The 16341-nt window shown below is 53.7% G+C and overlaps 1 protein-coding gene across 1 annotated transcript in view; it reads right to left on the bottom strand.

Moving 5' to 3' along the window:
- Positions 1-8876: 8876 nt before the first annotated feature.
- The window catches only part of TTC7A (tetratricopeptide repeat domain 7A), a 120436-nt gene continuing 112971 nt past the window's right edge, over positions 8877-16341 (bottom strand). The window contains exon 20 of the mRNA XM_042932202.1: positions 8877-11151. Within this exon, the coding sequence (XP_042788136.1) occupies positions 10930-11151 (222 nt within the window). The 3' untranslated portion in view covers positions 8877-10929. The remainder of the gene's footprint in view (positions 11152-16341) is intronic.

Here is a 16341-nt window from a genome sequence, read left to right as displayed (position 1 = left end):
TTACCACCTAGCAGCAAGGATTGTTGTGTGCATCAAGTGACATGTCCAGAAGGGCTTAGAAAAGCCATAGAGCACGGCAGATGGAAGGGACCATGCTGTGTATCCTAAGTCCCTCCTCCCTTCCCCAACGACTGCTGTGACACTGCTTCTTCAGGTCCCTGTCCTAGCTCCATTGACCATCCTCTGTTCCTCTCTCCACCCACCCACCCACCCGCCCCCAACTGCTTTCTGAATTTGGCTTCAACCAAAGGGCATGGCTCATCTTGGCTGCAAATATCTTTTGCTGTTTCCATGTGACATTCTCTCTCCATTAAGTCAGAGCATGCATGTCAGAAGTCACCACACTGATGGGGACAGCTTGTCCTCCTCCTCCTCCCTTTTTTTCCTTTCTTCCTCACCTCCATCCACACCCCCCATTGCCCTCTGGACCTACAGGGGACACCTTCCAGACCTGGAGCCAAGGGCCCCACATCGCTTTGGTGCCAGGCCCTGCCTCCAGTGTCATCTCTCACCTGCTTGATGCCAGTGACCTCAGTGCAGCACAGAGCTGCCTGGATTCAGGTCCCCATGCCTGGGATTACTTTGAAAGCCCTATTATCTTGAAAACATAGTACACAATCTGTAAGTTCAGAATCAGGGGTTCTAAGCTGCATTTTATTTTATTTATTTTTTTAAAAAAGATGTTTTTTCAATGTTTGTTTATTTTTGAGAGACAGAGAGAAACAGAGCACAAGTGGGGGAGGGGCAGAGAGAGAGGGAGACACAGAATCCAAAGCAGGCTCCAGGCTCTGAGCTGTCAGTACAGAGTCCCACAGGGGGCTCAAACACTTGGACTGCGAGATCATGACCTGAGCTGAAGTTGGATGCTTAACTGACTGAGCCAGCCATACACCCCCTAACCTGCATTTTAGAATCCCCTGGGGAACCTTTAAAAATCTTGGTGTCGGGCAGCTCCCCGACAGATCACATTAAACTCTCTGGGGGTAGGACTCAGGCCCAGTATTTTTTAAAAATACTTCCCCCACCCTAGGTAATTCTGATGAGCAGCCCAGGTTGAGGACTACTGTCAAGATGGTGTAAAGGCACCTGTCACCAATAATTCTTTGGGGCACACATAATTTTCCCAACCCCAGAGGTTGAAGAAGACAGGGTCCTTGTGCTAAGAGTCACTTTCCAGCTATGAAGAGATTGACCCATGTTAGCATCTGGCTGAGGCCTAAGGGAAGAGAACAGCACAGGGCTGGTTTGTCTGGATGAACCTAGAACCTGGAGTGTTACTAGGTAGAATTGTTCTGGGGAGAATGAACCATAGCAGCCTGGAACCCAGGCACTTCTCACCAGCCGGACCCTTGGCTGGGCTCCTCAGAGACCTTTGGTTTTGGCCAACGGCAGGGCTGCAGGCAGGCAGAGCCTACAGGCCTAAAGGGCGGGGTTTGGGCTCTAGATTCAGGCCTGCAGGGGCTGGGTGGGCTTGTGAGGGCCAGTGCCAGAGTCCCAGAGCCTACCCAGGCTTATCCACAAGCCTCTCTAGAGAAGAAGGCAAGCCTGGACCCGTGGAGGCTGGGAGGTTGGGGGTGGTGAGTGAGCAAGGATGGGGAGAGAGATGGGACATAGATGTTGGGAAGGAGGGGTAGCCAGAGAGGGGAGTCCCAGGGGGTGGACACGTGGAGAATCATCTCCCAGTGGGTGCTCCTCATGGTCTTATTAACCACACCATTGGCCAAATCAGTGCCCAGAGAAAAGTGTCACCCTTCTGGAGAGAGGTAGGGGCTCAGAGGGGCCCAGCCAGAGTCGGGGGGAGGTAGCAGTGTGGCTGCTTTGGGTGGGAATGTGGCTTAGTATCTGAGAACCCTAGGCAGGAAGGCAGGCTCAGGCCCACTGACACCCCATCTCTGGTCACTAGAGTGGGTTAGGTGGGACAGGAGGCAGGGATTGACAAGGCATTTCATTTAGTTCACCCCTGTGGAAGTGAGCGGCCCAGGTTAGGGGCAGGGTGGGACAGGAAGACAGCATGCTGAGAGATGTGTGGGTCACACATGGAGCTCAGGGCTTGATGAGGGCTGGCCGTTGCTTCCTCATCCTCTTTCTGAAGTCCTTGAGCTCAGCAGTCATGCCTGGCAACTGAGGGCCATCGAGGAGAAAGGAAGTTGCTAGAGATTCCCGTATTTAACAAGGCAAGAGGGGACACTTGGAAACATGCCAGGCAGGGTCACACCTGTTTAGGCTTCTAATCCCCAGCCCCTCCCAGGTTGGACATGGGGGCTACACTGCACATAACCCTGAACTCCTGTGCCCAACCGTGTGTCTGGGGTAGCTTTAACCAAACCGTCTATATTAGTTCCTGTGGCTGCTATAACAAATTTCCATAGACTTTTTTGTTTCACACAACACAAATTCATTATCTTCTAGTTCTGGAGGCGAGAAGTCTCCAAACCAGTCCCACTGGGCTAAGTCAAGGTGTTGGCAGGCTGGGTTCCAGAAGGAAGCTCCTTCGAGCAGCTCTGGAGGAAAGTGTGTTTCCTTTTCTTTTTCAGCTTCTAGAGACCATCCACTGTCCTTTGCTCATGGTCTCTTCCTCAAATCGCTCCAAACCCCTGTTCCCATCATATCTGCTCCTGACCCTCCTGCTTTCCTCTTGTAAGGATCCCTGTGACTATATCGGGTTCACCTGGATAATCCAGAAGATCCCCCCCATCTTAGGGCCCTTAACTTAATCATGTTTGCAAAGTCCCTTTACCATGTATGAAAACAGGGGAGCCTGGCTGGCTCAGTCAGTAGATCATGCAGCTCTTGATCTTGAGGTTGTGAGTTTGAGCCCCATGTTGAGTGTAGAGATTGCTTAAATAAATAGACTTAAAAAAAAAAAAAACATGTAGGAGAACACTTTCACAGGATGGGACATTATTCATACCTCCACACAGCATAGCTGGGATAGGGAGTGGGGCATCCTCTGCCAGAAACACTACTCCCCGCCCGCACCCTTGGTGTGCTAACTCCAAGCACCCTCCCCCATCTTCCTGAGGCTGGTTGGGTGCTTCTCAAAAATGCCCCAGCAGTTCCCAGATACTGGCCTGCGTCCACTATTGGATTGCGGGCTTCGGGATCATAGAGTTGGGCCTCAGTGAATTTCCCAATGCCTAGCAGTGTTACCACATAGTAGATGCTCACTGAGTACTAGATGTGCTCCAAGGTACACAATTATCCTGTAGGAAATGCAGAAGCTTTATAGAAAATATGTTCTGGAGTTTCCTTTGATTATTTTGAAACACAAGGAATTTTTTTTTTTTTTTTTAATTTTTTTTTTTTTTTTCAACGTTTTTTTTTTTTTTTTATTTATTTTTGGGACAGAGAGAGACAGAGCATGAACGGGGGAGGGGCAGAGAGAGAGGGAGACACAGAATCGGAAGCAGGCTCCAGGCTCCGAGCCATCAGCCCAGAGCCTGACGCGGGGCTCGAACTCACGGACCGCGAGATCGTGACCTGGCTGAAGTCGGACGCTTAACCGACTGCGCCACCCAGGCGCCCCTGAAACACAAGGAATTTTAGGGAATGGCTGGTAGCCTGAATAACCTCAGTCCTTGCTGGTGTTGGGTGCTGACAGAAATCACCTGATGAAATAAGTTGTTGGGTTTTTTTTTTTTTTAAGTTTATTTATTTATTGACAGAGAGAGCATGCACATGAAAGTGGGCAAGGGGCAGAGAGAGAGAGAGAGAGAGAGAGAGAGAGAGAGGCAGAGAGAGAATCCAAGGCAGGCTCCACACCATCAGTGCACAGCCTGATGTGGGGCTTGAACCCATGAACTGTGAGATCATGACCTGGGCCAAAATCAAGAGTTGGACTCTTAACTGACTGAGCCACCCACGTGCCCCAGGTTTTTAAAAAGAGGGGGTAAATACATTGAGTCCCTCCCCCACTCATGCTCTCTCTCTCTCTCAAAAAATAAACATTAAAAAAAAAAGAAATTGAGTGCTGATTTAGAAATCATTCTTGGAGGGTTGATATCAAGTTTGCAGGTGTTAGACATTATAAACAAGCTCTCTCTAGATCACTTAAGGGGTAAATGTGTTAAAAGTTGCATTGTGGGAAGTGGGGCTGGGCAGAGGGGGATCCTCCCTGATATTTTACAAATGGTACTTATGGCTCCAGATAAATTTCCAGTGGCCATGTTATTCCAGGATTTTAAAAGCACCCTATCATTTATTGTTATTATTATTTGTTTTAAGTCTAGTATAGTTAACATATAGTGTTATATTAGTTTCAGGTGTAGTAAAAGTGCCCCTATCTTAAATAACTTATATGGAAATGAAAATGAAGCTTCTGGGGATGCCTGGGTGGCTCAGTGGGTTAAGTGCCTTACTCTTGGTTTTGGCTTAGGTCATGATCTCAGGTTTCATGAGTTTGAGCCCCGCATTGGGTTCTGCACTGACAGTGTGGAGCCTACTTAGGATTCTCTCTCTCTCCTTCTCTCTGTGCCCCTCCTGCACATGCTCTCTCTCTCTCTAAAAATAAATAAACTTCAAAAACAAGAAAATGAAGCTTCTGGAGAGTTGTGTCTAATGACCCACATGTCTACAGTGTAGATGAGATCCTAAATAGAGAAGATGCATATTTCTGTAATAATTTCTAGAGTAGGATTAAATACATGTGTAGCTTTATTAAGAAAATAAAATGGCTTGGGACCAACTGCAGGCTCTTGAGCAGCCATATTAGACTCAGGAGGGCTGTGACCCCCTCTGCAGAGCCTCTGCCTTAGACACTCCCAGGGCAGAGCACTGGAGTGGCATGTGGGTTGGGTGAGAGGGAAGGCTAAGGTCAACCGGTGGGTAGAGCAAAGTGGCCTTGCTCCACATTTGTGCTCCAAGTCTCCCAGTGGCAGGAGAGCCTCCCTAGGGCCCAGCTAATGTCCCATTCATGAGGGCATGTGTAGGTGTTGCTGAGCCTATGTGTGTGGGATGTGGGGGCTGCACTCAGGAAGCATAATCCAGAGGGGCTATGCTGGCCTGGGTGTTCTGAAAAAACATAAGGGTCTCGTAATGTGGGTGGTGGGAGGTGGGTAGTCAGGAAGGAGGGTGAGATACTTCTGAGAAGTGTGGGAATTGGGTTCTGGAAAATGAGGGGCATGGAGTGAGCCCCAGCAGGAATTCTGGGAAGAGACCTGTAGGGGTGAAGTAGACCTGGGAGGGCATGGGCCTTTGAGGCCACAGGAGACCTGGTAGACAAATGCATAGGAGGAAGAAGAAGGAAGGTGGAGGAATGAAAGAGGGCAAGGGCCCTGGGGGAATGTTGCTCCCAGATGAGAAGAGAGGCTGTCTGCATGCAGGAGAGTGCCCTGCCTTAGCCCAGCCCAGTCTAGCCTCTGTGGGTTCACCCCCGGCTTGCACTGGGCTGGGCTGCCAAAGCCCCTGCACCCTTGGTGGGGTGTTCTCAGGGATGGGGAACAACCCACAGGTGCCATGGGCCTTGTTAGGGGGTGGGGTAGTGAGCTGTGGGCATAAGACTGGAGTGTGGGAGAACACGTAACGGACTCTTCCTCTGAGCCTGAGCCAAAGCAGTTGACATCACAGTTACAGATGGGGAGTCTTGACCTCAGAGTCAGGCTGCGGGAGCTGTAAAGGTTGGATAGAATGGAGTTCTAGTGCCTCCATCATCTTTTTGCCCCTTTGAGAGTGGGCATCTGGTTTTTTTGATCTGAGACCTCTGTCTTTATGAAGATTCACCTGCTCTTCGTTTTTGCTCCTAACTTCCTGCGCCTGTCCACCAGCTGCCATCCCTTCTCTCTGCCCCATGGTTTCTGCTGCTTTCTTCTGCTGCCACCACCAGCTACTTCCCTCTTCTTTGGTCCCACACTCATATTGCAGAGGACAGAGCCTCTGCAAGCCTTTATCAATGCCTGCGTCACAAAAGGCAAAGAGAGGCAAAGGGAAACTAAAGAGATGTGACAACCAAGTGGAGTATGTGGTCTTGGGCTGGAGGGAAACACTGCTACAAAGAACACGAATGACGAACTGGCATATGGATGGGAGAGTAGATAAAATACTGTGTCAGAGTCAAATCCCCTCATTTGTTAACCATGCCTGTGGTTATGTCAGACAATGACCCTTGTTCTTTGCAAACACACTGCGGTATTAAGGGGTAAATGGGCATGATTTATATGTGCTCAGATGGGTCAGAAGAAAATAAATAAGACATGTTTTTAAAAGAGGTCCACAGTGACCAACTTCTTGCCAAATTCCAAAGGGACAATTAAGGGAGGAAGAGAGTGAGAGTGGGAGAGAGTGAATAGACTAGGAGAGCAGGGACAGTCACCCCCAGTCTGGGGACCCCCTGCATAGGGGGGCTCAGCCATGTCACAGGCTGTGGGCCAGTCCACAGAGGAGGAGCTTTGGTTGTGGAACCCACCCATGGTCCAATCAGCTGGCAGGCAGGCAGGGAAGTGGGGTCACATGGCCCAACACACAGCTCCTGTGGTGAGCTTGTCATGTTTCTGGGCTGCCTGGTATCTGAACCTCTTTGCTAGTTGGGGACCTTCCAGTTTCTTGAGTGGCTTTCACTTAAGGAGTGTCCTCTCTGGCTGCAGAAGGGGCGAGAGCAGCAGGCAGTACTGAGGATCCTTTATTCCTCCTCACTGAAGCTGGGGCCCAAGCCTCCAGCCAGTGGAGTGAAGCTGCCAGCTTCTGGGCACACAAGGTACCCCTGTACCTGTGTGTCATCCCCTGTGATGCTGCAGTCCCTGTGATGCATGTTTCTATGGATCCCAGAGGGGCCATCCTGCTGCCGCAGTGATGGGCACTTCTGTGTCTCTCTCTCAAGGGCCAGTGAGCTGGTGCTGTGTAGTGTCTTCAGAAGGTGGTAGAAAGAATGCTGGCTCTGTAGGCCAGGACCTAGGTTCTCAGGCACCATAACCTCTCCACCTTTCATGAGGACAAGACCCACCTCCCAAGGTTGTCGACTACCAAAGGAGCAATGTGACAAGTAAAGTGCCTTATAACACTTATACCTTATACACTGTTTCGTGCAGAGAAAACATTAGGATAGTTGCTGCCACTTTGATTCCAAGAAAGCAGCCAGTTAGTAGTAGAGCAGTGCCTTTGAGTCCGGGCTGGGTGCTGACTCCATCACAGAAGCCAGACTGCAGCTCCTTTGGCCCCAGGTCCATGCACTGCAGTCACTGCCCGAGGGCACCTGTGTGAGAGTCATTCCTGGAGCCACCTCCAATGGGTCTCTGTCCTTTGCAACTGGAAGAGACTGATAAAAATTCCAAGAAATTTCTGGCAGGGGGCAGAGAGCAGGATACTCTCCCCGTCACAGCCTTCCCAGCCTCCACAATCCTTCAGATCAGTGTCATGGGGGTTGGTACCACAGGTCGCTTATGTGTGAGGCTCCCTGATTATGGGTTGCCATCAAGAGCTGGCAGCATGGGCTGGGGGAGGTTTGTTTAGTTGGAAGCTTCCCAAGGCTGAGAAATATTTGCATGGTGATGACATCTGAGCGCCCCGTGGGGGAGCAAATGCAACAATGAGCACTTTGGTATCAGAAAGGAGTCTGGGTGTTGGTGGCTGAAATTCCATTCATATTTATGCCTGTAGATAAACACTATTAATACTGAAGGGCTGTGTCCTAGAGTGTGGTGGGGGTGTTGGAGGTCCACGGGGCGACCGTGCAACACTGAGTCTCTTCCCCAGACTCCAGCCCTTGTTCTGGCACCAAGTTTGTATGTGGACACGGGGTTTGTATGTGAACAGGGGGTCTGCCGACGGGACCCAGGGGTCAGGAAATGCCTGGGTCTCCACTACTGCCTGACTTTCCAACATCTGTCCAACTAATGTCAGCTTGTGTCAGGAATAGGAAGGTCTCCCCTCCCTCCATTCTCTTCTTGGTAAGATGAGCTTTCTAGACCTTTCTCCAGGGCTGGCAGACAATGTGACACCACCTATGGCCTCAGGCAACCTTTTAATGCTCACCAGGGTCCTTGAGCTGGGGGTGAGGGTGGGAGATAAATAATCTGATACTAATTGTTAAATCACTGAAGACTGTTTCCTAAAGTATTAAAGTGAAAGCTGGCACCCACCAGCTCCAAAAAAGGCCCTTCCTCTCTGGAACAGCAAAACCACACCCCAAGCATAGGGCTGAGGTTGGGAGCAGAGGCCAGACTGCTGTGAGGCCACAGGAGTGGGAAGTTCTTGTGTAGGCCAAGTTCTAGGGGAAGCCTCCAGGGCAGCTCTCTTGAGAGTAGGTGGCTGCAGTCCTGGGGGTGCATCAGTTGATCCCTTGGGGCACGTGAAGAAAAAAGAGCTTCTGTGCAAACTTACGTCATCCTCCAAAACTTTGATGCATGTTTTTAACGTGTATGTAGTCTATTAGAAATGGGTGTAACATGTTTTAGGAGCGTACTGGTATGGACTTCATAGTGCAGGTGGCGGACCAGGATGCATGCAGCCGGGATCCTCACCACGCAGCCCTCTCCTGGTGCTTCTCCTCCAGGTGCTGGAGATGCTCCACCAGCAGTGCCCGCAGGGCATGCTCTCTTGTTCGGATGACGAGTCTGGCCCTGGTCTCTCCCAGCTGGGCGCTAGAGAGTTAGCAGGGGGCTCAGGCCCACCTGAGTTACAGGTGGCAGGCCGCCTGAACCCCCCTCTGCCTCCTTCCACCCACCTCCAGGTTTCAGCACCTCCCTAGCCCTCTCTGCTCTCACCTGCTCAAACCAAAGTCTCTTCCTGCGCCCCTCCCTCCCCCGCACCCCTCCCACTAGTGTGGCCTGTCCTGGTGACCTCTCAGACTTCTCTCCTCCATGCCATACTCCCCCCTCACTAGGCGCTCAAGGCCTGTTCTAGGATACCTGTTGGATGAAATGAACACGCTGTGTCCCTTTCAAGGGTCTCTTTATCCAAGACCTTTATTTCAAACTGCCAGCAGCTTGGCCCAGCCCTCTGAGGCTTCTCCAGAGGAATGCTGCAAGCCAAAATGCATTTGGTGCCTTTCCTATTACCAATAACTGACTACCAATCTTTGGGCACCCTGAGGCAAATCAATAGCATTTGCTTTTTCTGTTTAGTTTTTTTCCTAATAGAATTTCAGATAAAAATAGATCTCTATCACACACACACACATATATATATTATATTTATACATGTGCACATTGAGACAGAGATCCTTCAACCAAGCGGTGAAGGATCCGGTGTCCTCTGCAGTGCTCCTTACGGAGTGGGAAGGCCAGGAGGGGCAGGCCCTCTCTGGGAGGCCCCTGGGGGTGTGCAGTGCTGAGCCAGTGAGGTGAGGAGGACAGGTCTCCCTCTGAGGAGCAGACTCGGCAATGTCAAACCAGGGCGGCCCTTGCCCAGTCTGTCCACACACTCTCATCTTAAGATGAGAGAGACGTACCAGATGGAGCTTTAAAACTAAAACCCAAAGTGCAGAGAAAAAAGGAATTCCCTGATAGGCCGGAGGGGCTGACTTCTTGGGGGAGAATTCCAAGAGCATCATACAGCAGGGCTAAGGGAATCGACAGGGAAGATACCCAACCCCCCAGCCCCAGGTCCCCTGCTGACAAGGATCTGCTCTGTCCCCTCCTCTGGTCTCCACAGTCCCCACTGGGCCCCAGGTGGGGGGAGCCAAATGGTCAGGTTGATGGGCGGGGTGGGGGTGGGGGTTGGGTCACCCATAAAAGCCTGAAGTGGTAATGGGCTGTGGGTGGTGAGATGTGCTGGGGTCAGTCCTAGAGACTGCCCTTCTTCATACCATTGTCCTCAGAGGGTTCTGCATTGTACCCATAGCCCAGAAACTTAAGGCTTGAAGGAGCATGTTGATGCAAAGTATTAGGAAGAACTGGGCCCAGCTGCCATGTTTGTATCCTAGGATCTAGAGCGTAGGGGGGCCATTTGGGGAATATTCCCAGAAAGGTGAGTGTGGCAGAAATGGAAGTAGAGTTAGGGCTGGTGCTCGGTGCCCCTGGTCAGGCACCAGAGGCCCAAAAGGCACTTGGCAGCAGAGGGGAAGAGCAGTGGGGCCCAACTGGCCTCACAGGGCAAAGAGGGGCAAAGCTGGGCATCCTCCAATTACTCAAACCTGGGAGAGGGACCCAGAGGTCCTAACTTCTTCCCATTTGCCAGCAGAATCTTCAAGCCCGGACTGCTCTGGGCAAGACCTGAGAATTACCTAAAACCCTGTAGTGCGACTGGGGCTGAGACCAGGACCCTGGGGCTCCCTGGGCACAGAGGCACAGGTAGAGGTAAAGTTCAGCTGTAAGGCTCCCCAACCTGTGCTCTTGGGCAGCAAGTCTGGTCACTATGACTGTAAGTCACTTAGGGTCCAAGCATACCATCTCTCGAGGCACCGAGTCAGGAACAGGAGAAAACCCTCGTGGCCTAGTCAGAGGGCAGCTTGTGGCGCTCATCTTTGGTATTGGAGAACAGGGAGCTGAAGTTCAAGGCTAATACCTGTGCAAAGTCACTGGAAAATCTAGGGTCAGGGATGTGGAAGGTGGTAGGTATAGTATGGGGGCTTCTAGACAGTGGGGGCGGGGGGGGGGGAAGTACCTAGGAGACCCAGACCCTTACTGTACATTTAGATGATGCACAAACACATTTAGAGATGCCCCCATGCTGATGTGGCTTCCCAGCTACTTCCTTGCTCATAAACGTCACAATGTCTGTCTGAATCCCAAGGAGCAAAGAATTTGCTTTTGATGCAAATCTGGTCCACCCAGCTCCAGAAGAACAGCTCCCGGACCCAGCTGGCCCTGGAAGGAAAGCAGGGCTGGAGTGGGGGAGGCGAGGAGAAGTAGGGCTGCAGCCTGCAGAAGTGTTCTCTAGAGATGTATTTTTCTGAGGTCCCACATCACCCCTGCCCTGTACTCCCTGCTGCCTGCCTGCATCTGCCTGCCCCCTACTCCTTAGGGCAGCCCCCTCCCACCCTGCTGCTGCTGTGCAATGTCACAGCTCTCTGGGGATGATGGAGAAGGGCAGCACTGGGCTGCTGGCCTCCAGCTCAAGGGCAGTGAGGAAGCAGTCGACGGCGGCCTCGCTCTGGCCTTGGGCCTGCAGCACCTCGCCCAGGCCCTGCCAGGCCTCGTGGCAGGTGCTCTGCCTCTCCACGGCATCCCGCAACACCTTCTGGGCCAGACTCTTGTGGCCCAGCTGACTCAGCATCAGACCCTGGGGAGCAAGCACAGGGTGAGGTTAGTGAAGGGCATCCTGGAGCAGGGGCATCCTGGCCATCAGGGCAGGGCTCTAAGTCTCAGGCTTGGGAACCATCAAGTGACCGTTCTTGTTACCCATGCAAATCCTACCTTCCCCGCCCCAGCCCTGCTTCCCAGATCACCCGCTGTGAGAGTGCTGTCCCTCCTGGCCCCAAGGATGAGCTTTCAAGTCAGCAGACCTGGCTTTGCATCTCCCCATTATAGCTGGGGATCCTGGCAAGTTACCTCTCTCTGGTCCTCAGTTTCCTCATCTGTAAATGGGAAAGACCACAATATCCACCTCTAGGTTTGTCAAGTTTACAGGAGTCAGTCTATGTAAAGCACCTGGACAGTGTCTGGCATGTGTGAGCTCTCAAATGGGTGTGTTACCCTGAGGCCTTGCTGCTGCATGTGGTGGGACCCTTCCCCCTGAGGGATGTGTGCCATGGGTTTCAGACTCTACAACTTTAAGCCTATAGGTAGGTGGGGGCAGCTCCTCTGCCTGCATCAGCAGTGGTCTTCCTGGGACATTGGGGTCCCCAGATGGCTTGGCAGGTGAGGGTCACAGGAGGGCGGATGCCAGGTAGGAGAGGCTCTGGGGAGATGGATCAGGGGTGGCTAGGAAGCTTGGTGCTGCTGTTTGTCTTCAACAACCCCCGTGGCAGAGAGGAAGTGACAGGAATCGTCATAAACGTTTGGGAAGTGAAACTGGCACCCCGTCCCTTCTATGTCCTCTTCCACTCATATTGGGGAGGGTGCCTGGAGGTGGGAGATAGGGTGGTGAGTAGGGGGGTAGCCAGAACCCCCTGCAGCCTCCAGTCCCAGAAAGGCTGCTTTGTGCCATCCCACTGATCTGTGTTCCAGCCCTCAGAGGCACGGGGTGGCAGCACAGGGGGCCCTCCTCTCATTCAGAGATTTGAGGTAAAGCCTAACACTGACTTCCTGGACAGACGGAGGCTGGGGTGGGGGAGGGAAGCTGCCTTCTATATGCCTGGAGCCCCCTCTTGGGTGCTCGCCCACTGATGGCCGTGTACATTTTTAGCTGGAACATTTTCCTCTTCACCACGCTCCCCAGAGTTAGGCCCTGTTGCTATGGAGACCCACTGGGGAAGATGCACATGCCTGACTTCATAAAGTCCTCTGAGAGCTTGGAACATGACCAATTAGGCAAGAGTGAAAGATGGTGCTCAGGAAGCCCTAGGAAAAGCCTCTTCCTCTCCAGAGGCGCTAGGTGGTGGTGGTCCTGTGGCCAGGGGCCAGGAAAGCAATGGGGAGCCATATTCACAGTGCCTCTTCAACCCAGGGTGAAGCTGTCTGCAGAGAACCACACGGATGTGGTGGAGGACAGGGGAGCTGCGGCAGGGCGGAGCCACATGGGAGCCATGCTGACTCAGGGCTGCCTGGGACCAGAGGGCAGTGCCCAGTCTGGCCAGCAGGGCTCCAGGCCAAGCCGCGCTGCCCGCATGGCCTGGGAGCTGGACCCTGAGCAGCTCACGATGGAACAGAGCCCACAGGGAGGAGGGGAGGAAGGCGAGACGACAGGCTGCCAGACACCCAAATTAAGCACCAAAAACGGAAGGTTTGAGCCCTGTGAGGGCTGCCCCTGGAGGAGCAAGAGGACAGATGGGGAGGGCCAGCAGAGCCTCCCAGAGAGACGGCAGGGCTGCAGTGATCTTATACACCAAGATTTCTATACTGAGCTTCCATGTGAGATTTTGTTTGACAAGAGGGCTCCACTGCTAAAACGGAGTTCAAAAACCCCTGATCTCAAGAAGTGTGTGGGTGTTTGGAAAGGGGCCAGACGTCCCTGCAGGCTGAACAGGGTGTGTGTGTGTGTTTCTCTCTCTCTCTCCTGGTTTGACTCTCAGTTAGGAAGTTTGCAGAAGGCTCCTCTGCATGTTTCATGTAGAGGAAAAAGCCAGGGCTCCTCAGCCCGAAGACCTCGGCTGGGCTGGAATCCCAGCTTTGCCACTGACAAGCGCAGTGACCGTGGGCAAGTGGCCCATTTTCTCTGAGCTGTGGTTTCCTCATCTGCACCCAGGGAACAGAACGGTGTTTCCCAGTGGGTAACCGTGCAGGTTCTGCAGTGATGAGTTTGAAATCATGTAGTCAGGGCGCACGGTGGGCAGACAGCAAACGGAAGGGTCCCCAGGATGCACGGAGGGTCCTGCCTGAGTGAGGAGTAGTAGGAAGTGGTTCCTCTAGAAGGCAAGGCTCTCTGTGGGTGAAGACTGGGGACTGGGGTGGGGTTGGATCATGTCCCCCACACCCTGGGGTGCTGACCTCAGAGCCTGAAAGGAGACACCGGGCTGGGGTCAGGCTGGGGCCCCGAGGCCCAGGGCCTGTAACAGGATCTGCTGCCACCTGCCTGAGACACCAGCCTGTTCATGTTTGGTAGCAACTCAGAGCTGTTTGCTGCCTGACAACTGGGCAGAGCCTGCCTTGGGGAGACGTGAGGTCTCACCTGCTCTGCCCCCAGCCTGGCGCTGCTGTGCCAAGGGCCCTCCATCGCCCTCCTGGCACCCCCACCCCAGCTGACCAGAGAATAGGTCTCCAGGGAGATGGTGGGAACACAGTTCCATCCAAATGTCCCTGGTGACTCTTACCTGACTCTGGCCAGGGGGCACCTGTGCCAAGAGAAACCAGACCTGTTGGTGACTCAGCCTTTGACCCTCACCTGGGAGATGTCATAGCCACCACCCGTAGCAGTTAGCAAGCAATGTTATGGCAGTTGAGCACTGCGCCTGTGGGAGGGACCAGGTTACAGTCGCTCGGGGAAGGCAGGGCTATGGGGGAAGTTCCCAGAAATTCCCAACTCCATCCATTCTTTCTTCCCTCCCTTCCTGGACCTCAGAGACGAGGCAGCATCTGGCCTCATCTCAACCACCCAGGAGCCTGCTCCCCGAGGAAGCCTTCCCCGAGATCAGCATCTCCTGGCCACACCATCACCTTGAGACTGTGCTCCATTACTGTGGGCTCTGGTGTGGGATCCCTGCCCTGCCCCCTTCTTAGGCTGGGAGGGACAGGGTCCTTGGCTCCTGCCTGCTTTGCTATTCCTCACAGGATGGCAGCTCAAAAGAAATGTCCCAGGCTTGGAGCCAGGTACACCATAGGCAGTGTGCATGCTTACCGCCCTGTTTAGGCCACAAGGACAGGTAGCCCGAGGGGCTCTCTAAGGGGGACCCTCCCTGTTGGAAGACTAGGTTCTCGGGGGGGGGGGGGCGGTACATGGGCCTGGGATGGGGAAGAAGGGAAAGAAGGGCCCCCAACTTCCTTTTTGAGAATTGCTACTGCATTTCACCCCATTAATTCAGTGCCTGACACTGTCCCCCAGAGGGGAGGGGCAGCAGGAAGGTCCTGACTCTGTGTGTGTGTGTGTGTGTGTGTGCGCACGCGCGCGCTCGTGTGTGTGTGTGCGTGTGCGTGTCTGTCTTCTTCTAGGGAAGGCCTGCCCTGGGAAGCAGCCCCTAGAGCTAGGCCAGCTGCAGGCCAGGCTGAGAGCTCCCTCCCTGTCCCTACCCTCAAGTATTTATAGAAGTTATTTTGGGAATTTTCTTTCTGAGCTCAAGGCACATTCCTGGGATTCTGTAACAGCCTTTCCAGCTGGGAAGCAGGGAAGTAGCTAGAGGTGCTAGAGCCTCCTGGTCCCAGGAGCCCTCTTCCAGGGGACCCTAGGGCTGCAGGGAGGAGCCTGGGGTGGGGTCACCTCTGAGGCTGCTCCCTCCACCCACCCTGAGGCTGACACACCCTGTGGTGTGTGTGGGGGGAGGGGGTCAGCCCACATTCCAGCTCCAGCTCAGCCACCCCACCCCCCCACCTCCCAGCAGGCCCCAGGTCCTCCCAGGTGTGTCAGCCTCAACCTGTCCAACCAGACTGGGAATGAGCTGTCTCTCCAGGCTGAGAACAGAGCCCACATAGCACCACATCCCTCCTGGACCTGGGACAGCTCCAAGGCCCCCGGGGCTGGTCCTCCCTCCCCTTTAGGAGAAGGGGCACAAATCCTTCTAGACTCTACCCAGCACCTGATTGACAAGCTCCACCGATTCACTTGGAGCCCAGCAAGGTGGGGGTCTTCGGGAGTAGCAGAGGTGGCCATGCTCCTGTGGCAGAACCCAGGTCTTCCTTCCTCCTCCTGTCCCTCACCCTCACAGAGGTGAGATGTCCAGGAACACCGGTGGGCCTCTAGGCTCAGCCTCTCGGTGGGCCTCTCGGTGGGGGTTGTCTTCACAAGGCCAGGGCCAGGCTCAGAGATACACACTGGCTTGATGAGAAGGCCCATCACGTCCTGGGGGGCTCCCTTGCCAGCCCTGTCCCTAGGCAGGGGGCTGGGCCTTTCCTCCTCCCACATTCTGGGCTGGTTTCAGGTTCTGGGCCGGCTGGAGGCTCTGCCTACCCAGGAGCACAGCTAGGCCCTCAGGGCTAGGTCAGGAGCCTGGACTTCATGTTCTCAAAGTGAATGCCCTGTGATGGGCAGTGAGTGGGGTGGTGCCATTTCAGAAGCTCCTTTCTCTGGGCAGGAGGGGTGGGTGCTGGCATACTGGACAAGGGGAAGGCTGGACCCTGCTGCATGCTCCAGACACGATGAGTCTTTCAGACCATCGATTCTGGAGCGAAATTAAGCCGACAGTGCTTAACTATTGTTCTGACCTGAGTCTATGACAGCCTGACAGAAGGCACCACTTCCTTGTCAGGGTTGGTGAGGACTTCAGGAGACCACAGTGAAGCCCAAGATTTTCCAAAAGTCCTGAGCCAGAGCCAGGGGAACCTGCCTTCACCCTCTTGAAGGTCTCTGAACCAGGGCTGAGGGTGCGCCGTGTGGTCTGGGGGCTGTGTCAGCCCAGGAATGAGGTGGGTGGGCACGGGCCTGAACCCCAGTGAGGCCCATGCTGGCCTTGCCCTCCCACCTCCCCACACAGTGAGCCTTTGGAACTCCCTTCTCCCTCCCCGTCCACTCTACTTTCCCACCAGGGAATGTAGACCTCAGGTAGTACTGGGAAGGGACGAGGGAGAGAAAACTCGCAATAAAACCACAGCAGGAGGAGGTCAAATGGCCAACAAGACGTTCCCGCTGAACTTTCCTGCCAAACAGAGCAATGTTCCCGTCTACCGGAGCTGGTAGGGCAGAAGCTGACTGTGAAGAGGGACTGTATATGTGTGAGAGAACTCA

This window comes from Panthera leo, chromosome A3, assembly GCF_018350215.1.
Source record: "Panthera leo isolate Ple1 chromosome A3, P.leo_Ple1_pat1.1, whole genome shotgun sequence".
NCBI lineage: Eukaryota > Metazoa > Chordata > Mammalia > Carnivora > Felidae > Panthera > Panthera leo.
This window is presented reverse-complemented; position numbering and strand designations above follow the sequence as displayed.